The 23,371-nt window shown below is 37.3% G+C and overlaps 1 protein-coding gene across 2 annotated transcripts in view; it reads left to right on the top strand.

The window, feature by feature from the left end:
* RSRC1 (arginine and serine rich coiled-coil 1) overlaps positions 1–23,371 on the top strand; it is a 175,392-nt gene that overhangs the window by 37,641 nt on the left and 114,380 nt on the right. Inside the window, exon 4 of one of the 2 annotated variants that reach the window (XM_082319339.1) lies at positions 366–536. The exons of the other annotated variant lie outside the window; for it this stretch is intronic. Within the exon in view, the coding sequence (XP_082175465.1) occupies positions 366–536 (171 nt within the window). The remainder of the gene's footprint in view (positions 1–365; positions 537–23,371) is intronic. 2 annotated transcript variants of the gene reach the window in all.

The raw sequence follows: 23,371 nt of genomic DNA, 5'->3' as shown, positions 1-23,371 counted from the left end.
TTCTTTGATTATTTGCCAAGCTAAATTGATCAGAACTTAAGAATTTAAAGTTTAAGGTTCAAGAAAAAATTTCCTTCCTTTCCTTCTCCAATAGCTCCAAAGATTACTTTGGTAATACCAGATTACTTTGTTAATGGATGAATACTACGTAGTGTGGTTTAATTTATTTTGCATTCTTCCTTCAGAGTAGAAGCAATGCTTTCTTTTTCACTTTTCATTTGATAAATTGGCAATTTTTTGTTTAAACATATTAGTAAATGATTTGAAAATGCGTTTAAAATAGTTGGACTATATAACAAATCTAACATACAGTGACAGTGAAAAATGTATGACTGCTAAATTTTAATACTATGGATTTTGTGTAGATCACGATCAAGACCTCGTCAACGTTCTTATAGTCGAAGTAGTGAAAGATCCAGTCATAGGAGAACTCATAGCGGGTCTCGTGAAAGAGAGCGGCGTAAAGGCAGAGAGAAAGAAAAAATAAAAGAGAAGGGCAAAGGAAAAGAAAAGGAGATATGTGGCACGAAGCATGGGTAAGTGAAATGACAAACAATATAACTATAATAAAAGCAGGGAACAATTTAGTGTTGTTTTACTTTTTTGTAATCAGTTTGTTTTATAGTACGTGATATTTTATATAAACTAAGTGGAAATTATTTAAAATCTTTGAATAGTGTGATTCTTAGTATTTTAAAATTCTGGAATGTGACAACATTTCAAACTATATGATGGTTTAATTTACAATTCCTTTTTCCCTTTGATTTGCAAATATGTTAAATAGCTTTCTTCAATAGATTAATGTAAATATTTTTCGAAAACATAATAACCACAATTTAAGGAAAAATGAGGAGTATTGGAAAGTATGAAGACTATTTCCTATGAGAAGATGGTTTTCACTGTTCACCTGCCCTGTCCTGCGTTGTCAGAAGTTCCTACTGGGCTTCATTTGGGGCTCAAAGTACAGTTTCAGCAGAAGCACTTGCTATGGGTGAATGATGGACTGCCTTTCAAAACCTGCTGTCAACCTAATTTCTGATCAAAAAGACTTGGATTTTTGGTCTTGTTTTTACAGATTTTGGAAAAGGCAATTTATGTAGTTACCTCTGCTTTATACACCTTGAACTCCTGCAGCCTTTACTGTGATGTTTATCTTTTCCCTGTTTATGTGATTGGTTTCAAAAAGGAAGACGCTGGTGTGTCACTTCATGAATTTACCTTCCGTGGAATTTCCACTGAAGCGCTACATGGGAATTTCTAGAGTAGCATCCCCCACCTACGTTTGTGGAGGTGTCTCACAATTACCTCCTCGGTTTTATGGCTTCATGATATTAGCTATTTAGTCTCTCAGATAACATTACCTACTTGTCCATGGTTATAGCATTGATAATGTAAATACTCAGGATTAGCTATTTGCATGTTTTTTTCTTATTTGCAGTACATTACTTAGACTGCTGGGAACTTCAAGAATGGCGTCTTCCATTCATTTTAAGGGATACTTTCCTCATTTTACTAAACCATGTCGGATATTTGTCTCTCCTTACTGTGGATGTTTTCAGCAATCGCTAGCATTCAATGTAAACAGAACCCCGGAGATGTTTGCAGTATGTCTGATAAGTCACAAACAAGATGCCTTTTACCCATTTACCTGAAGTTCAAATATATTTTGGTACTTCTAGAAGACTTGAGGACAAGCCTGGATGTTCCAGCCAATTTTTTTTTTTTTTTTTTTATTGAAGTAGAAAAGTAGGGAAAGGATCCATACTGAGCACATAACATTTGGTGTGTGAGAGGTTTTCTGGACTTTGTGTAGAAGCACATCTTAAATCATGTTGGAGTATATAGCAGTGCTCTATTAGCTTACTGCCTGACTTTATGTCCTTTTATAACAAGGATCAATATGAGATAGCTGTAGGAAGAACACGGAAGTGCCCAGATTTTTTTTTGGAAGCAAGCAATTTATCTTTATATTTTGATAACTTACAAAATTGCTTACGCTAAATTTGAAAACAAAATGCCCTGTTTGGGTCATTTCCAAGGTAGGTAGGACAAAGAGTACAAATTGATAATAGAAGCATTTTCTGACATCAGTCCATTTTCCTCTGAGCTCAGGTACTGACTGTTAGGCTTTGTACAGGGATTTCTTACTTGGAGCATTATTAGACTACAAAATGAAATGTACCTAAGATGATGTTGATATAATCTGTGCTTCATAAACTTTTCTGAGGGGGGACGACATGTTTTTCAGTTTAATCAAATAGTGATCAAAGTATATCAGTACAGAGAATATGGATCTGAGAAGCTTTTTCCCTTTACAGTTATTTGTCATTCTGAAGATTAAGACTGTATCAGCATCACATTATTTTTTGTTAAAGGCTTTGCAAATTTGAATACAATACACAGAGAAGACAGAGCTCTGTGATGCAATTGCTATTTGCAATTACTGCACAATTATTTGTCGATGGAATATTCCGTTATAGACCCCAGAAAGAGTGAATTAGGAACTTGCAGTTTTTGTTCCTAAGTGCACGTGTAGGAACAAAGAGGGTTAGTGTACTTTCTCTTTGCCTTGTGTGTGCTCCAGGAAAATGAGGTAAGATGTTTTATAGTTGTGTTTTTGTATGAAGCTTCCTCAAGCCTCCCAAGCTCTCAGCTTTCTTCCTCTGTATTATTTATGTATGTATTTTCTTTTTGGGTGAAAAGTATGGGAGAGAAAAGATGTCCTTAGCAAAGGAAGCTCACCTGTCCTTAGTTTATAGATGTATATGGTACAACACAAACTGAGTGAACCTTTTTTTTCCTCTGAAGTATGAGGAAGAAAGTCTAAATGGAAGTAAAAAATTACTGTCAGGTGTACATTTGGTTGTGAAATACTGAGAGGAATCTGTTGTAAATGACTCTCCGAGTGAATGAATTTCTAGATCTAGTGTCTGGATCAGCACTGAAAGTCACATTGTTCTGCAGAGCCTTTCTGGAAACTCCAACAGCAGGGGATCTGTAGAGGAGAAAATAGTCCTCTGGCCTCTGTATTTGGAATAGATCCTTACAGGTACTCCAAGACACATCAAGGGCCAGACCTAGTTTTCAGTTTAAATTCATGTATGTTTGGAATGTATTTATTGAAAGTAGCTACTTTAAAGCTATAATGAAGATCATCTTAAAGCGGGATTGTGAGAAGACGGAATATAAATTATCAGGTGCTGGTTGACTTTATAGTTTAACTTTGCATAAAAGAAGGTATTTCAGCTTGTCAGCACTGCAAGTTATGTGATATAAGTAGTCATATATTTGGGACTTGTCTGTTCCTCTAAAGTGGAAAATCAAAATGCAATTTTTGCACTAATTAAGGAGCAAATGGTTTTATTTGTTTGTGGCTCGTATGAACTCTAATGATAATTTTCTTTTCTGCACTTGGCTTGTGTATGTTTGTAGATGGGAGGGGGAAAGGCTTGTGTTTGGTTTTGAAAGAATCTAAAGTTGCCCTGATTTAAAAGTAGATCTTGTCTTCACAGTAAACATCTCAAGAGAGATTTCAAGATTAAAAAATTCTGCCATAGCAATCCAGTCGTCGTCCTTTGGCATCCTCCATTTCAGTGAAGATGCTTTAAGGTTGAGCACTGAACTTCTTGAATGTTGGAGAAGTGTCAGATGTTTCGTGGAGACGGGCTGTATTACAGTCATAGCCAAACAGCTGAACTCTTCTGTTCTTACAATCTGAAATGTTTTAAGGGATATACTATTTGTTCAGCCGTTATGGAGGGAGATTGTAGTAACAGCTGCTTTGAATTTGGGTTGGGAAGCATCTGACAGTACTTGGTGAAAAAACCTGGCTTTAAGAGCAGTCTGTCAAGCTTTGAAATAATTTTGTACTCACTTAAAAGGTAAAGCATCACAAACTCAGAAAGTGTCCCAGCAGTACGCCCTGACTATTCATAAGCAAAAAAAAGATCCATCTTTCAGATTATCAGGATTATTTCATTTCCAGTGAAAACTCTTTGCAAAATAAAGCTGACGACAAGCAGGTAGCAAGAAATGTTCTTAACTAGTTCGTATTCAACTACTTCAGTGCTACTTATTTTCCTTCCATTTTGCAGATATTCTGAACTAACCAGTTTGCTTTTGCTGCTTTGGTCTCTTAATCTCATAGTGGTTGTTCGAACTGTGTTCCCCCCCCCCCTTTTTTTATTTTTGTTTTGTATTTCTGTTGCAGTGCAAGGGAGAAAGAGCGTTATTGCCTGGAAGGATATGAAAAAAAATCAATAAATGGTATGGCTTTTTTTGAATAACTGTTGCCAGCATTTCCAAAGTAAAAGCACTTGCTTGGCCTTGCAGCCTTTTCTATTCATCCAGTCTCCCAGGCCAAGTTTCAAATCATATTTCTCTGTAATAACAATATTGTTTTCTAGTTATGACCCGTGACTGCAGTAGTGATGTGCACATTATTGCTTTGGACTGTTGCTATATATTAGAACTCTACCGGTGCTCATACTTTGTAATTAGCACACATGGTTGGCTTTCCTGTTCTCATGAAAGTTTAGCTGACAAGTGCTGTACCGAGGTGTTACCACACCTTTATAATTTTTACAGGGTACGCTATATCTACTGATACGTTATGAAGTGTTATAAATAAAATGGAATTGATAAAATAAGGACCAATATATATTTTGTGATGCATTAGCATTTTCTGTTAACTCTGCAAAACTTTATAAAGCGTGGTCGACATCTGGTGTCTAGTTCTTACCAATAAGTTTTAGTCTAGTGATTTTCTTTTATTAAAATTTTGTTTATTTGAAAAAAGCAAAACTTTAATGTTCTTTGTTCCGCCAAAGTAGTTTATCAGGCCCTACGTTTGGCTGTCCCATTTCCTGTTTTTCTTCTCTTGGTTTCATTTTTTTCCCCTTGCAAAAATGAATCTTATGTGAGAGTATGCACTCCGGGGTAAAACAAAAAAAAAGAAAATGGATAGCGTTGAATAGAAAAGGTCACTGCATAAAAAGGGAAGAGCCTTGTCTCTGCATCAAAGGAATGGGACAGGTTGGGCTTAATTTCCAATGGCTTATCAAGAAGGGAGTTGCAGTTCTCACAGTAGGCCCTCGCTGTGTGGTTTTGATTGATTATGGGAAAATTAGTGCTAGTCCTCCTGGGAGTATAATGATGTACTTTGTCCTATCAATCTGACTTTAATAAAAAAAAAAAATTTGTTGGTTGTTTGGTAAAGCTGAGTTGCACTAATTTCTAGAGAGAAACATATGCTTAAAAATAAGATTTGAACTAATGACAGTGGGGTTTTTATTACAGAATCCTTTCTTCCCATTTAAAAAGATTCTGTCCCAGCAAAATAGGAATGCAAGGTGCTAGATACAGTCTGGATTATCGATCCAATGCTAATTTATTGAAAGTACTATATTTAGAAAAGATAAGTTACAGGTAAGCCAAACAGCTTTCTGCTGTTACAACAGCGCAAGTATTACTTGAGCTCTACATCAAGACGGTTGTTGGAAGATGTTCAAGCTTCGGTTCCTTCTGATGCTTTCTGGTGAGGTCTCCAGGTGCCTTAGGCTCATGTACCATTGCCCCCCTAAGAGGAAACCATCTTAGCATGCTTTTTCTGACATGCAAATGGGAAGTATATGTAGTTTTTTATTCCTCTGGCATCCCCTTACATAAGACTAAAGCAGGCTTCCAACCAGTCTCAGAATGTAGTTCTAATTTTATGCACCTATGGCACCTATGGGATACTTCCTTATCACTGTCTTTTAGACTTCCAGCACCTGACACATTTTGTTTCCTTCTTTTTCCTTCATTTGTGACTTCTTAAAATAAGTGATATATCATGTTCACTGGAAAGCAGCAATTATTTGCTTGTAATGAAATAGAGCAACCCTTCTTCCCCTCCCATGTTTCTTTGGCTTCGAAGCTTAATACAACAGTCCAGTTTGAAAGCTTTGTTCTTTATTGTATGGCATGTGAATTGCTAATACAGCATTAGCTAGACTATATCCCGAGTCTTGGACATTAGTGACCTTTTAAAAATGCACTATAGATCGTGAGGTGTTTTTTCTAAATGTTGTAAGGTGGCTTATTTGATAAGCTTATTACCACTGCAGTTTTGTATTATAATATGCAATGAGATATTTTCTGTAATACTTTAAAGGTATCAACATAAGTAACTGTTCCTAACATGTGTTCTTTTAAGGTGGTATTAAATCTGGGAAATACATATATTTTTTTTGTATTTCTAAAAATAACAGTACGTGGTTCTGTTAAATCACGGCTTGAGGACTCGATCTGAGTGACATATGAAACTTGTCATCCAGTGTCTCGAGACCTTGTTAAAATGGCCACGTCATTCGCAGGGAGGGGTGAGGCTGGGTTTTCGGCCGCGGGTGGGGTGTGCGGCGTGGTCGGTGTGCGACATACTTCTGTCACGTTCCACAAGGTGGACCTGATGACTGCAAATCATGGCTTGCAGGCTGCTGCGAAGGCTCCGTCACTAATGGAGTTCTTTCCACTCCCAAATCCCACGTTTAGACCAGCAACTTTTGTGTGCTGGCAATCTTCAGATGTCAAAGTCTTCAAAAGTGAAGTGTTTTATAGTACTGATTTACTTAAACGCATAATTATACCACTACAATATTTTGCCACTAAATTTTTTGCTAATCAAAGCATTACATTCATCTTTTATTTATGCTTTTTTTAATTTGCTTGTTTTAAAACAACTTGCGTACATGTTTTCCTTGACCTGTATGTGCGTGCTGTTGAATTTTGATGTTTAAAGTCTCGATTAGCTTAAAAACATGCAAGTTCTGGCATTGTGAGACATGCTTTTCATAAGCATCGTTGTTCATTGTTGAATGGGGGGGAAAAACCTACTAAAAACTTGTTAGCTTTAAATAACTTTTACTAGATTTATGGGTTTCACCCTAGGTTTCTTAGTAGTGGAATTTTGGATTACTTTTTAAAGTGTTTTTGACAATTTTTAATGGAATAAATTAAGAGCAGTTTCTCAGTTGTTATGAAAAAAGAAATGTGTCATTAATCAAACCCAACCACCATTTTAATTTCTGATATTTAATAAGGCTATCGATACATTTGTGCATTAATGGTTTCACAGCTTCTTAAATACTTTGACAGATACGACAGCTGAAGAGTTATTTTTTCAAATATAGTCTTCATTTTTCCTTTTAATTCCATATGTTAGGTCTTTAAATATTTGCTGAGGTCCCTCTGTCTAGGGGACCTTTTTCAGTGGCATTTAACCAAAGCAGAGCTTTATTTTCTGCGCTCAGCCCTGGCAGCGTCCCAGCAGGTTCTGCGCACGGTACTTGGGTGATAAATGCCTGTTGATGAGCTTTGCAGTGCTTGGCAGAAGACATTAGAAGTAAATTGGGAATATTGGACTTCTCAGAGTTTGACAGCAGTCAGACACTCCTGGAGCTTGTCAGATTTTTTTTTTTTCTCCTTTACCTCTTTCCATGCTATGCAGTAGGAAGTCATTTATGGTAATTTTCTCCTATTTGCATATAGGTTATAGAGTTCTGTGGTGCAAAGCATGCTCAGAACTCCTTTTAAGTGTCTGTTCAGATCAAAGCAGGACTGTGTGATAGCTGTTGTCTGACACCAAGCTGTGTAGTGTTGTTTTCATTAAACATTTATCATACTTCCAATGTGACAGCAGGCAACTTTGTGCTTGGGTAACATGTTTTCATGCAAAATTTATTGAAAAAGACGAGACGTTGTAAAGAGATCTTGTTGCCTTTCACCAGTGGCGAAGGGTAAATGTTTGATTGGGAGGCAAGATACCTCTAGCACGTTTTGGTTGTGCATTACACTGAAGAACTGTGAAATGCTTGGCTTTGAATAAGCAAGTAAATATATCTTAAAATTGTTTATTCTGAGAAACTTTGCTTTGGCAGACCACATGAACATTTTTTCATTTTGATTCTATTTCGTTTAAACAGCGGTGTATTATGGTCCCATAACGATGGAATAGTAGGGATTAATACACTGAATTTTTTAGTAGCTAAGTGCATATCAACATAAACTCTTGCATTTAAGACTATTTTCTGAGACAGTTAGGAATTATTAGGATAGTCTTTGGAGCGTAAACCACTTTTTTTCTTTTCTTTTTTTTTTTTTTTTTTTTTACAAAAATAGATAAGGTACTATATTTAATTGATAACATACTACTTTAGAGTAAAGCACGATTGATTATTCATATCTAAGGAATATTTCATTATTTCAGTGATGTATTTTTGTTTTGAAGCACTTCTGTTGTAAACCAAACTTTTTCCAGCATGAAATCAGCGGGTTTGCTCCTTCCCTTAATTAGGGGAAAAGGGGAAAAGTCTGGGATCGTTCAAGTTATACTAGTACATTTAAAGAAGTTTACCAGTAGGACACATAAGTTATGATTTAGCAAGAAGTTAATGCATGTTATTGTTTAATCACTTTCAGCATTTCTCCGGCCAAGATACTTAACTTCCAAAAGACACTATTGTGCCTGCGTAACAAATTCCCTTTGCATGAATGTTCACCAGCATTTTTACTGAGAATATCTGTAATCCTAATTTTATAATCATGTCATATTGCAGAAAGTCTCCTGTTCTTTGTAACTAATGCATGCTTTAGGCCTAGCTGGCGCTGCCCCTTCGTGAGCACGCTGCAGGGGAGGACGTGGTGGCGGCTGCCTCCAAGGAGGTGCCCAGCAGGCGCCGCGGTCCGGCAGGCTGCTTCCTTGGGCGGGGGGCTACGGCCGCGGACTTCTAGCTCCAGCAACGCTGCGTGGCTTAAGGAAACCTAAAGCTGCTTTTGCTGCTGCGTTGGGTAATATCTCGGGGCTAGTGGGAAAGGAGGAGCTCGTGATGTACATGTTCGATAGAGATAACCAGTACCTCCTCCTGCCTGCTTGCGGTAAGCCTCTCCTTCAAAGCAGGGCTGGGGCAGTTCATCTCCTCTCTGCTCTATGCAGACATGGAGCTGGCAGTTGCTGCCTCTGGTCTCAGGTACTGCCTACAAGGTGTTTCACCTGCTGCGAGTGCTACTGCTTTTGGAGACTGAGAATAATTTTCTGTTTTTTTCCAAGTGTATGAAATTAGTACATGTTCTTACAGAGTTTGGTTATTAGAAAATGGTTCTAATGTGCAAGGGATCTGCAACTGCTGTTTATTATTGTGGTGAATAAATTTGTAAAAAAAGCTTTCCTGTATACAAGAAGACTTAAAAAAAAAAAAAAATCTCCTATAGTTTTTTATTGCTGCTTTTCTGTTGCTTTCACAGAATCTCTTTCTTCATCTGCCTCCTACCATGGCCATAAAAAAAGGGTTATGTCAGCAGGGAAAAAAGAGAGGTAGGAGGAGGGTCTGCCATTGCTAATATAATTTCCAAATGCTTTTTAACATGACACTACAGCCCGAATAGTATTGATGATACGGGGCTGTTCTGCACAAAATATTCCTAAATCTTCTTACTTAATTTAAGAGTTGTGCTGCTGTAGCCGTGACGGTTTAAGGTTATACAAGAAGCAGAGTTGGCTGGGAGAAATAATGTCTGTCTTTTAGACCAACTGGTATAAATAGGGAAAAATGGTCATGCTTTTAAGGATGAGAGACCTTCATTGGGTCTAACACACACTCAGCAATCATCAAGCTGAAATTCAGGTTGGGAGCAATTCCTCTGGGTGCAACATGTTTATGTTAATCAGTTAGACAATAAGAAGGACGAGTAGCTTATCACTTCCCATACTGTCCGTGGTGACAAGAGGTGGCTCTCAAAAATCTGTAAAATGTTAGTGTTTATCTGATCCAATTATGCACATGCCGGTTCCAAAACATAATCTCTGTAGTTGTTGGCCTAAGGTATTTGTGTTCAATCATCTCTATTCACTTTCAAATGGGATTTTGTCACACTGAGACCGATTTTGTCACTCTAAGACCTTTTCTTTAAAATCTTACATGACAAAATAAATTTATCAAGTAGCAGAAATGTGCAAATATAAATTGATGTTCAGGGTGCTACAACACTTGTTTAATTTGCACTGCTCTTGGTCTCTAATTCATGAGTTATTTTTAATTATTTGGATTGTCTTTAGAACTTATTTTAAAGAGGCTTATTAGGATAATATAGTGAAAGTACGTTGTGTTTATTTTGCAGTTTAAGAGTTCAGAAGAAAAAATAGCATACTACTTTTGTAGGTTTTGATTCAAAACATAATAAATAAGGATTGCTTCGGGGCTGAAACCTTGCATGCCACATTTCAGCCTTGATCATATTTTTGTTGTTGAGTTATAAGCATTCTAGAGTAGGTGCTTGTAATAAAATTATGACAGACCCTCATCTACAGTGGAATGAACAGTGTCACTGGTGAAAAAGCCATGTTCAAGAATAGCAGGCTTTGTGGCCATATGTCCACATTAAGCATGGTAATTAGTAGAAAAATTGTAGAAGTTCTTTAAAATTTGTTTGAAATTAGAGAATGCATTTTGAATGCTGAAACTGAACTGCTTCAGTCCTGTGTTGGAAAATAGTTTGAGTACTTACAGTAGAGTTTTCTTTGTCCTTTTGTCAAAGGGGAAAAATCTTTCCTTAATCTGAGTGGTTTTATTTGCAGTGTCCAGACTAAATTATGAGGACTTTATAACAGCTACAGTCACACTGCCGAGAGGTTGTTATCATAAAGTTTTAAGATGCCTGATAGTACTTATTAGTTACAGTAGTTTATTTTGGCAGCTTCTTGAATAATAACAGATAATAAGCTTCTACATTTTTATGAGAAGTTGAGCCCTTTATCCAACCTGGGGTATCTTTCACTGCCAGCCAATTGCTTTGACTTCCTACGGAGGGGGCTTTCAAGGATTTTTAAGACGTATTGTCATGGCAAGGGAGTTATTTATCCAGAAACAAAATCAAAACAAAATGCCCACTCTATTTACTTATGTATTTTTACTCCTTTTACCTTTCTTTCTATGTCTTGTTATCTTTTCTTTACCTCCAGCAATGTTTGTGCCTGACTTACTGTTATTCTGGTTACAAGGTTTGCTTAAACTGGTTGGAGAGCACACACTGAGTTACGCTTTCTTTGGTGTTTAGCTTTGAAGAGTATTTCTGCCTTCTGGACTGATTTTACAGAAGCAGACCTGTGTCAGCTGTATCTCCTGTAGCATGGAGGAGCAGCGGTGGGTGCCCAGGCAAGCGTGGTCCTCAGCATTTTGATAATGAAAGTTCCTTGGATGGAAACTACCTGCCTTCAGTCTACGAGTTAACTAGTTTTCACCCTTGAAATGTTCAATTTTGTTGACCACTTTATTTGTAGTTTTTCTGTGAGGGAAATCTAGTCTCCTTTTATCCGACATTAGAAGAGAAGCAGATGAGTGCCGCTCGCTTTAACCCTCATTCACGTTTCTCAGTTTCTTCCACTTAGGATCTTTCTGCCCTTTGCTTGTGTTAGCAAGCGACTACGCAGTCTGCCAGTGCTACAGGTTCTCAATGGGAAGCATGGATGTCTTACCATGACTTATATGAAAATTGCCTTAAAATAAGCTGTAGGCAGGAGAGTTGTAATGTAATGCTGTATATAAGGAAAAAAAATAAATCTTTTTTTTATCATAGAGTTTAAAAGGGAGCAATGCATGGAAGAAAAAAAGCTGAGTAAATGGGACTATATGGTAGCTCACCTTTTCCTGAAATATCTCTTTTGTGTTATTAATTAAATAATTACTAACTATTGTAATTAGTAAGAATAACTTTAGTGTTTATAACCTCCGAATGTGAAGGGATTAATAACGTTGTGCTATTTTTGTCATCAAGAAGTGTCTCAGTAGATACTCCACCCTTTCCATAGCTAAGCATCAGCAAATAGTACCAGAGGCTGATGTACTATGGTGCTTCCCCACAGAGCATCCCAGTAAGAACAATCACTCGTTCCCATTTGTGTTGTTTTGTATCATAAACATTCATGAAGAGAAAAATTGAAAACATAATTAAAATGGAAACATAGTAGAATTCTAGTATGATCAAACGCTAACAAAATCCAGCTGGCCAGCATGCGGGATTCAGACTATTCTATTTTAAAACATTTATCTCTGTTAATTCCAGAAAGACTCAAAATGTAGAAATGTGAAGTACAACATCGCTGCTGGTAGGGAAACCTTCTGCAGTTGATTATTTTGTTATTTTGAACTGGAGAATTGACTATATGGAAAATATTTCAATTTCTTTATAAAAAAACAAAAACAAATTACTTTGGCATTTTTTTTTTCTTAGCCAGAATTCTATAATAAAAGTTAAATAAGTTTTGGAAATTGTGAAGAAAGGGTTCCATTGTTTCAGATCCCCGCCTTACCCCTCCCCATTTTCCAATCCGCTATGGAAGAACTCTCTTTATATTACACTACCTCATGAAGTGCCGGTCTCAATTTATCTCCTCTGTAGTGTAAGATAAAAACATAGCACTTTTGATACTTTTCTTCCAGAAAGAATTGTAGTCTGAGGCATCTCATTGAAAAGGAATAATTTAAATTTTGTTGTCTTTATGTTACTTCTTCCTCAAATCTTAGATGTACATACTGCCCTAAAGGATAATTTCATATGCCTTCACCGTGTTGACACAATTTTTATCACCACGTTTTAAAGCTGCAATAATAAAAGCAGATGTGACCTGTGCTTCTTTTAGCACTTGTTGTAGGGCAAAGATCAGTATTCTAATCATTTTTATAAAAAATTCTTAAACTTTCATATTTTGTTTGGACTTCTGTAGTGAGAATCTCGAGGGGAAAAGCAAATGGGGACAGAGCTTCCAAACAGATGTCCCGGTGCTCTTTAATCTCTTTTAAGCGCAGAGGTGAAATCATATGGATAAATATTGCAGTAGTGGTTGATCTTTTAGCAATGCATCACAACAGTCCTTTCATCGAGGACTCTGTGGCAAAAGACAGTGAGACCTTGCATGCGAGTGAAGAATGTAGAAGAAATTGTCTAAATGCTCAGGTGGTATGGGTTATGATGTAGCATTTTGGAAAAGTTGTCCATCAAATGATTGCTAGACTTTTTTTTTTTTTTTTTTTTTTTTTTAATACGAAAGTGTCTGCGTTCTATCTCCAGTCATTACAACCATGGTTTTGTATTTTTAAAGTTTATTCCTTTGGTAGTTGAATAATGGCTTGCTCACTCTATAGGCAGAAGGGGGATTTTTATGTGCTGCAAGATGATGTTTGGACAGCAATACCACGTTATGGCTTTTCTCAGCCTTTCATGAAGTGGACGTGTTCACTAAAGTTTATTTCTCAGAACCCCACGTGTTCCAAAGCGATGCTAAACTTCATGGACACAAAGAGAACCTGGCATTTACGTTAGCTGAGATCTGCTTGCACATCTGAGAGCGGAACAAAACGGGAGAGCAGTTTTTGTCCAGAAACTGTGGAAGTAGATGTTGGATTTGTTAGGAAGCCTATTCATCCTCATACCCATGGTGGAGGTTTTCAGGGACAGGGGTCCTCGTGCTGCCTCACAAGTTCTCTTAATAGAATTCTGATCTAGAAATGTATAGATAGCACATACTTAGTCCTCATTCATAGGTTTACAACTGATTAAATGTTGCTATCATGAAGACCATGCACTAGAGTGGTTTTGCAGTTATTACATATAGCAAAATGCTTATAGCGTGGTACCTGCTGATTATAAATACCTCGTGTCATTGCAGGCAGAATCCAAATATAGCGGTAACTAAAGAAGTCACCTTGTACTCATGGTGGTTCTTTGAGGTGTGTTTGTATGCAGATAGATTTAATAACTTGCCCTTAGATTTAATAACTTGCCCTTTCAGAATTCTTATTTTGGAAAAAGAATTGAGTAGTTTGGACTACTTCCCATCCAGGTGCTCAAGAGAAAGATTCATGAGAGTATCCAGGACGCAGGGTGCCGATGGATTTTAAGGATGCTAAAAAACTGAGTTGATTAGCTCTGCTGGCAAGAACTGTTCAGGTGTTGGAAACCAGAAGGAAGCAGCTGAAAGGCCAAATGAGGACAATTCCCTGTACAGTAAGTCAGCCAAGGGGTAATGGGAAGCAGAGTAAGGGTTTCCCCCTGAAAAGGACGGAGACATCCATATGGCCAGAGTAGCTCTAGGGTCGCTTGCCTTTGACCTAGATTTGTTGCTATTGTCGTCTGAGCTGTGTTGGCCTTGTTTTTCTTTTTGTTTGCTAAAAATCCCCTTTTAAGACTAAAAAGGATGGCCATTTATTTAATGGGCTGTGACATTGAGACAGCAGCATATGGTATGATTTCTTTTCCTTTCACTACCAGACGGCTGTAAAAAAACAGTGCGGATAGTACACATGCGTAAGCTGTGGAGCACAACTGTACAGAAGATGTCAGAGAACCACTGAGTCTAGAAACTAAATAGTTTTTGCCCACAGAGCAACCGTTTGATTTTCATTTACTAAGTACTTTTTGTACTAAGTACAAAAATATAAATTTTGTGTTCAAGTTCTGTAGTTCAGACTGTCAGTTAGAGATGCTTGTTAAATTAGCTTCCCTGCTAAATTCATGTACTGTTTTGAGGGAATTATATTTTTCCATATTTACAGAAATAGGTTTTGGAATGCATTTGCAGGCAGTATCTTCAAAGACACACATTCTTTTAAGCTGTTTAAAATTTTCAAAACTATCCGGTCCTTAAAACTGCCAACCACCGTGATTGTGCTTTTATAACTATATAATTTGCATTATCTTGGGTTTTTAAATTGAATAATTCCTTAAATACAGAGTATTCTGTCTGAAAGAGTGTTTCATTTGCCTGCATGTACAAACACACACACACTCTGAATGTAAACACGTAGTTCTTTTTTTTGCCAAGACACCTTGCACTTTGAGAGCAGCTGACTATTGTTTTAATGGCCTCTCTTAATCTGTGCATGAGGAATCCAAACTGAATGATACGGAGCTGTGAAAATCCAGTTAGTGTGAGCTGTAATCTCTTTACTGGGTTTAAGTAGTTAGAGTGGCATTCAGACGCCCTGCAGATACTGAACTGCAGAGATACAGTAATCACCCAACCATGTACCCAGTGTCTTGCTATCACGGAACTGAAGCAGAGGGGTCCCTAGCAATCATTTAGGTAAAAACCAAAACAAACACTGCCTCCTCTGAGCAAGCAGACAAGAGGCAACTGAAAACCCCATCCAAAACACATGCTATTGTAAAGTAAAATTTAATTTTATATTAAAATATTAAGCTCTGTTTCACCTTGGTTTTTTTGGATAAAGAATGTTTTTTCTGGAATTGAACTTACCTGCTGTGGAGATTAGAAAACATCTATTTCTTTTGATTAGGAAGGGAAGGAGGAACATCTTTGTTTTAAAGGAATTTTTTCTAATACCAATCTAATCTTGGGCCTTTTTGTTGTTGTTTGGAATTATAAATGAGTATGAAAAACTTAAGTGAAGCAACCTAAATTGTTGAATGAAAAAAAACCAAAATGGGAACATTAACGTAGTAGCAGTTTTGGGTAAAGAAATTCTTTAATGAATGTATCAAAGAAGCTATTTGCATGATGCTTTATAAAAAGGCAGAAGACAAATCTGTTGTAGATTTTGACCCATATGATTCCACAGGTCTGTTATGTATGTTTAGAAAACTGAAAGAGTGTAAATTTACTTCCAGGCTCTGGTTTCATCCTTGGCATCTCCCGGTTCTGCACTGGGCAGGATGCTCTTGCTCGGGAGTAGTAGTAGTCCCTTCCCTTCCCTTCCCTGTCCTTTCTCCTCATGTCCCCACGCTGGGTGTGTAGACAAAAGTTGCATCTGGAGATCTGTTTGGTCTTTTTATTACTGTAGAAGTTTTAGCCGTCATTACTAAGTAAAATAGAGGAAAAACTAAAAATACAGGTGAATCTGTAAATAAATGAATGCTGTAATTCTACAGAGTGTTTTTTAGTTCAAGGCAGAGCTTGTGGTCCATTAAATGTTAAGTCAGTGGTACTAAAGAGACCTCAAGGTTACAAATTTACGTTTTAGTCAATTCAAACCTCTTTTTTTAAAATGCTAATCCTTTGCATTATTGTTTCTCCTATTCTGCAAACAAAACTGGAGTGCTCAAGCATTTGGATACTTCTCTTTCATTCATTGTCATTATTTGTCTGCTGCTGTAGGAGACGGCTTTAAGAAGCAGCTACTTGAGATGGAGAAGGCCTAAAACATCGGGCGGTTCTGATCGCTTGCAATGAAGACTGGAGGCATAAAAGTGTCATGAGCTCATTTTCTGCTTGCATATATTTCAGCTGCTGCCAACAGCAACCTGTCCTTGATGAGCGTCCTTCTCTCAGGATCCAGGGCAGTCTAGGGCTGGAGGAGTAATCTTCATTGCATAGGTTTAGTTGGGCACCGCTAAGGAAGCAAGTAGAGCATGTTTTTCTACATCAACACCATTTCATTAGAAGAATTTCCCACTAGAGTGGGAAGGTTCTCAGATCTTCCCATGGAGAAGACTGCCCAACCTAAATCTTCAATTTTTGAGCTTATTTGCTGAATTTCTGAGTCTGATTTCCGTAAGAGTTCAGAATATAGCAGGTGCACATGCTCTTCATTTCTAATCTCTAGTCACAGTATCTTATCCAATTTTGGAATAAAACATCTTCAGTTCTATAGCAGATTCAACCAACATGTAGAGTGTAGTCTCCAGCCTGCACCACATTTTATTGTGACAGCATTACTTCAACATCATGTTGGTTTTATTCCCTTTTTTCATAGATTATGGCAACCCCAGTGGTAACCTAATGAATTGAAGCTTTTTCTGGAGGAAAGCTCTGGGAATCATTTCCACTTCAGGCATCAATTTTTACATGATTTATGGTGTTAAAAGTAACATCTTCAAAGACCCATGAAGGACAAGACTGGCAAATGCTTTCAGTGACTTCTTCAGGGTAGAAATGGAAAGACCCAGAGGAAGCACGTTAGATGTGCTGGTGATTCTCCTGGATTCTGACTTGTTCCTCAGCTGCTTCCAGCAGCTGAAGTTCTTGTAAGACAAGGCCCATTTAATGGTGAATTATGTTGGGAATGATTTTTTCCTGGACTGAAATCGAAAAAGCAAGATGAGTCCATTCTCTCAAAATGGATTAAGGAATTGATCAGGAAGGTCTGACTTTGCTGCTCAGATCAGAATCTTTTGAGGCTGCTTAATGGGATCATGCTGTGTCAAAGAGGGAAAAGCATTTTTCCCATTGATTCTTGTCAGGTGGGCATTGCTCTGTGCTTTGAAAAATATTAAAGAAATACACACAATGGATTTATAGGAAAGTGTTTAGCAGCGTGTGATGGGCAATGCTTCCTATACCTCTGGGGGGGCAGGAGGAGTGAGAAGGCTTCATATGTCTGTCTCTGCCATTTCCCTTTTTCCTTTTTATTTTGTCCATGTCTCCTCCTTGTACATGCACAAAAACTCTCTCCTCTTTCAGTAGCCATGTAAGGACAGGGTAGTTTACTTTGAGCCCACAGAGAGGAGTGTGAAGGTGGCTGGTGCCTTGGGAGGCTCTGCAAATCCATGGGCTGGGGCTGGCGTAAACCAGGGTTTGTGCATGCCTGCAGACTTACCGAGGCAGTCGGGGAGGGGAAAGTGAGAACTGAGCTGGTACAGAAAAAGAATGGGCCTGGGGTTTTTTTGTTTGTTTGTTTGTTTTGTTTTTTAATTTTTTAAATTATCAAATTTTGGCAGCAAGTAGTTGTCAGCCACTAACTGTTTATACTGGGGATCATCCACTGACAACAGAAGGCTCAGGAAGATTCTGAGCGATTGTCTGTAAGAGAACCTGGATGTTGTTCTTGACAACAAGAGTCTTGGTTTTCTGCTGTAATAGAGACACAGACCTACTGAGCTGTCAGCCAGTCACAGAGGTTCAGCTGTGTGCAATTGTTTAATTTATCTATTTATTTTTTAGGAATTCTGATGTGAAAGGAAAACCCTTTATTTCCTGACCCTGTTAAATGGTGTTTAAATGGTGTTAAATGGTGTTTAAAAAACCTTATATGGCACAATCTCTGTATGAAATTTTAGATAAAGTTGCAGTCCCAGTTTCTACTGGGAGTTAATTTATGGCAGGTCCTCTGTAAGTCAGGAGCGTGAAGATGGAAGAGAAGGTAGGGGCTTATATGTAGTGGGAGACATTAAATGTTATTTAAAAGGTCAGGATGTGTTTTGTATAGAGAAGGACAAAAGATTGAAATCCACCAATTAATTTGTTTAAAAAAACAAAACAAGCTTTAGGCCCCAGAGCTTGTTGAAAGCTATTTCCATTAACTTTAAAGGTTATAAAATAGATGTCTCCTCTTGAGAAACAGCTGTACCGATATTAATTGGAAACATTGGAGGTTTTGCTTGCTTATTTTCTATAAAGTACAGACTAAAGCACAATTTATAAATTAAAAAAAAAAATCATAGAAGAGCTATGTTGAATGTTCCATATTGCAGCACGTTAAGAACTTTAAACTGGTTTTGCCTTCCCACCGACTCTTCTCAGCTGTTTTTCCCTTTCTGTTATGTACAAGGCTGGACTGACATATTTTAGCTCTCATTGCTGCATTTAAACTCTTACTGTTTGGCAGCTTTTCCTTGCAGTGCAGTTTAGCTTTCATTTGTTTCTAGTGGTCGGCATGATACAGAGAGGAAGGAAAGCAGAAAAGAATCCAGGTAACAGGAAATTCTGTGCTCCATCTTACTTATCTTCTTGAGTGTCCATACGTAACTCACTTCTTTTTCTATTTTAATAAATATGCTACTTTTGTCTTTTTAAGCATTCAGGCTATAACAACTCTGTGAATTGATGTTAGATGTTTAGATATAGATGTTAAACGCTTGAAATTTTATATACTTGTGGTTATTATGTTTGAAAATTATACTCTGCACTGCCTTAGTAATATATTCTGAATAATGGAAATGCCTTATTTTTAGGTTGTACTTGTCACCTTCCTTATGAGAGAGAAGTTTTCTTCTGACAAAGTTTCCTAGGTTTTGATAAGTTTAACATAAAATTATCACTAATCTGATCCTAAGAGTTAAGTACTTTAAGAATTAAAATTGAGTAATATATCTGCACTGCTCCCTGCTGAATGGAGGCTGCACCATGTGGGTTTGCAAACATTTCTGAAGATGGTCAGGTTATTCAATCCAAAGTAGGCCTCAACTGCTGATAATATATTTTTAATGAAGTTATATATTGAAGTTATATTAGGTCAGCATCTGAAAACTGAAAAATATCAAAAAAGGTTAAAAGTGACAATCCCACATTCCTTGATACTGTCACCATATGTGATATCCCTAGTGGCCCCTTTTCGCCTACCTCCAGAGAGCATTGCTGATCTCAAGCTTATCAAAGTTGCAGTATAACTCAAAATTTTAAGGGATTTGAAATGAAATTTTATGAAACAGTTGCGACGTGTGTGCGCCACAGGAGGGAAGATGCTATGAATTAGTGGGGATGAGTTTCGTGCCGGAGGTCGTTCGCCTGGGCTGGCATGGGAGTTGTGGGATACTGGAACAGGTATGGTGCAACGGCCGGAGATGTCTTTCAGATACGATGGATTTATTTTGAGATGATCTCAAGAGATGTGGTGAGTAGCTGTGGTTTGGATCTGCGGTGTTGTAGCCCTGGGTCCCATTCTTTGCTTTCTGCTGACCTCCGCTAACCTTTCCGTGAGATGTTTTGTCAAATGGGTTGTCAGTGCGTACGTGATTCCTCCTGAAATGCGGCCTGGGGCATTTGTTGGCTGCCAGGTGTGGCGAGGTGCCTGGGGAAGCAAACCAGCCAGCAGCAGAGAGGCTTGAACCCGCAGGATGAAACCCAAACCCCTCTGGGTGAGCAGGAGGCATGCCGTTGACTGCAGGGAGCGGCGGACTTCGCCCCTCCTTGCTGAAGGGTTCGTTAGGCTCTTTGGGGTATTTGTGAGACTGAAGGGGTTTTTGCCGTGAACAGTGCTGTTACAACGAACGTTATTTACTTGTGCACTCTTCTTTTCTGTACTGCAAGTTTCAGTACAGAAAAACCCCACACTTGTGTAACTGGTAATTGTGTTAGCAAGTGGAAAAGATTCTGAATTATTATAGAATTTATTTTTTTTTTTTTTTGAGAAGGCAAAGCAGTCCAATGGGAAACTTCAAAAACAACTAAAAAGGGGCAGGAGCAATTTATCATGCTGGCTGTTTTCTCAGTATCAAACCATTTTTTATCAACTGTTTTTATCCAAGCCATGGAAAATATTTATAGAGAATGCAATGTGTAATTTTTCTGCAATTTAATGAGAATTTTGTGGAATTAAGTTAAAATAAGTTTCTTCATAAACAGATTTTCTCAGAAGTTCAAATAACCCGAGTAGAAATCTAATCATTGTCTTTCATTATTGCTCCCCCACATTTAATATATTTGGTTGGTTATTTTTAGGCAAGCACATAAAGCTTTGTAGTCTTTGTTTTTAAAGAATTAGTAACAGTCAGATATGATTTTGCATTTTCAAAAGGCTGCTGAAATGTATAGTACGTTGTGCAAAATCCCATAAAGAAACTGTTAAACTTTTTTTTTTTACAGAGAAAGAGAAATGTCAGGGACCGCAGGTAGGGTCATGTGTCAGAAGTGTCATGAGGAAGCACATACCCCTAGTTTCTGCATTGCTGCTCGGGCCATTAAGTAGTGTGGCTTCAAGGTGACCATATCTTGAACCTTTATTAGGAAAAATGAGTTAATAAAATCACAAATTGTTGAAAGGCATGGATATAAATAATAGTAACAAGAAAAAAGCCTTAGTGCATAGACGAAAATCTGGGATGAATATTGTTTCATGTTTGCTGCATAAGAGGTCCCCACGATGTTTAGTTTCTTTGACATCAGGGTAGGTTCTTGGTGGGGTGACTGAGGAGAAGACAGTGCCCTGCTGCTTCTGACTCGCACATGGAAGGAGCAGAGAACGGGGAAGAGTAGCAGTGATTCTTCAATGGGAAATAAAGCCCAAAGAAGCAACGCAGAGGTTGCATTGTAGTCTACTTTATCTTGAGTATAGAGTAATGCTGATAAGGGGTGTTTAATCACAGTATATATAATATTTTAAAAAATATATTGCATTTCAGTGATTTTCAAAGTGCTGTCCAAATGTCTCTTAAACAATTCTGAAAATTTTACTCCAATCATGAGTGGGTTGCACCTGACTTGGATAAATGATCCTTCCAGTTCTGTGATCATGTAGCCTGCTAATAAAAGCATACTATAGGGGAATACTTCTTTTGGTTACAAAAGCATGCTAAACACGTTCACAGGTGGATAATATGTATGGAAATACTTTTTTTTTTTAGTCACTATGGGAATAGACATTTTGTGAACATATTTTATGTTCACATATTTTATGTTATGAACTAATTTTAGCGTGGCAGTTTTCACACATGATACCAGTGATACTTATTTCTGCCAGGAGAAATAAAGTGTTTAGTTTTATATGCAACATCATGCTTTCTTCTTCCTGGTCTGCCTTTAATCTAGTACTGTGTTTATGTAATGCAATAGAAATGTTGCTAACATGATTATACTTTTATATCTTATTAGCTCAAATACTGAGTACAATAAAATGGAAAACTGTTTAAATTTTATGTTTAAGTGCTTGAGATAAGAGTTCTTGTAAATGAAATGTGATTACATTTCTGTAATAGATCTTCTCTGTCTGTTAGTACTTTGTTTAGCTATGTAATTCTATTGGGATTGCTGTTTCTAAGTTTGTTTTTTTTAGAAATAGCCATGTAAAGTACTCAGTGTTACACACAAATAAACAATGAACACAAATCTATTGAAAACTCGGTGTTTCCTGTCTGAAAAAGAAAATCATTGCTAGATAGTTTTCTTTGTGATAACCAATTTGAATTAAACATAATTCCCTAACATCACCTTGAATTTCCATCTGTGTAACCCTGATGTTCTTAAGCGTTTTGCATTTACCTAATGCTCTGGGCTATTTTCACTTAGCATGTATGGAAAACTGTGACTATCTTAAAACTGTAGATGATATGAATAACAATTGTTTGCTGATCTTACCCTGTATCTCCCTGGATAACCTGCAGTCTGCAAAGGCTGAGTAAGTGGCAGATAGCTTTTGTCATCTCTTATCCGGGCTGTACACTTGTAAGGAAGAGCAGGGATAATCGCCTAAATCTAATTAGGGGTTAAAAGAGGCCATGACTGTGATGTGGCAGTGAGACACCTTACTGTATCAATCCTGTTTGCATTAGAAAAATAAGGTTGTCATATTGATTATTCAAATTAGCTTATATTGGCCATGGCTCAATGGCTTGTATCGCAGCTGAAGCACTTGAAGGTCCCAGCTTTTCGGAGAAGACCTATGCTTATAGCATATATTATGTGGTGTCTTGTTTGCTAATTTAAGGGTTTTAAAACTAAGACTGAGAGAGTTTTATCGTGAGAATTAAGGGTTTAAGTGACCATCAGAAAATGAAGTTGAGCTTTCAAGTGTGATATTTGTGATTGCTGAAAGCTATTAAATGAAGGCCAATAAATTTGCTTTAGATCTTTTATGGAAAAATCAGTGTTGGAGTTAACAGATCTTGCAGTATTATGTTTGTGCACTAATTGATGTTTAGTTCAAAGTCAAATGGAGCTAAAAAGAGTAAAGTAATTGCATTCAGATCAATTCCACATTCAAGAGAGAGTGAATTCCCTTGGCTAGGACTTTGGGGTCTATATTTTAATTTAAAAAAAAAAAAAAAATCTACCTGATGCAGGGCTATTATAGTATTCTCAAATATTTCTCGGCACTTGGCTTTTTGTCATTCAACAATCACATCTGCTGACATCCTGCAAGTGTATAGATGCTCTAGAGAGTGCTAATTTCAGCCTTCCTCGTTACTGTAGTCATGATGAATGACGTAAGTGCCATACATAAAACAGGCAAAAGGAAAGCCTTTAAGGCCAATTTTTTTTTTTTTTTTTTTTTTTTGAGTGCTTTTGTAGTACCCCAAGAAATATGTGCTCGGCTCTGTCATATCTACAAAGAGTGGACATTTTACAGATGTATTTTTTCCATTGCTTTGTGCAACTTGTGTCATTACAGATGTACAAGAAAAAAAGTCCACCTTAAATCCCAGATATCAGGCAGAGTTTGCAAATTTTTCTCCATGGCTGAAACGATTTCACCCATCTTATATACAGTTTGAACATTTTTGTTTACCCTAGGTGTTGGTTATGCTGTATTTCTTTCTACTGCTGGGCAAAAAAATACGCATAGCTAGCTAAACTATTTTTCCCTCTACTGCATGTAGGTACAAGGTTTTCAACTTTATTTTTGAATTTTTTCAGTTGATTCTTCCAGTTTCTTCCATTATCTGCTGTTGG

This window comes from Platalea leucorodia (assembly GCF_965183815.1).
Source record: "Platalea leucorodia genome assembly, chromosome: 8".
NCBI lineage: Eukaryota > Metazoa > Chordata > Aves > Pelecaniformes > Threskiornithidae > Platalea > Platalea leucorodia.
The sequence above is the reverse complement of the archived record's forward strand: the minus strand, read 5'-3'. Positions and strand labels throughout refer to the sequence as shown.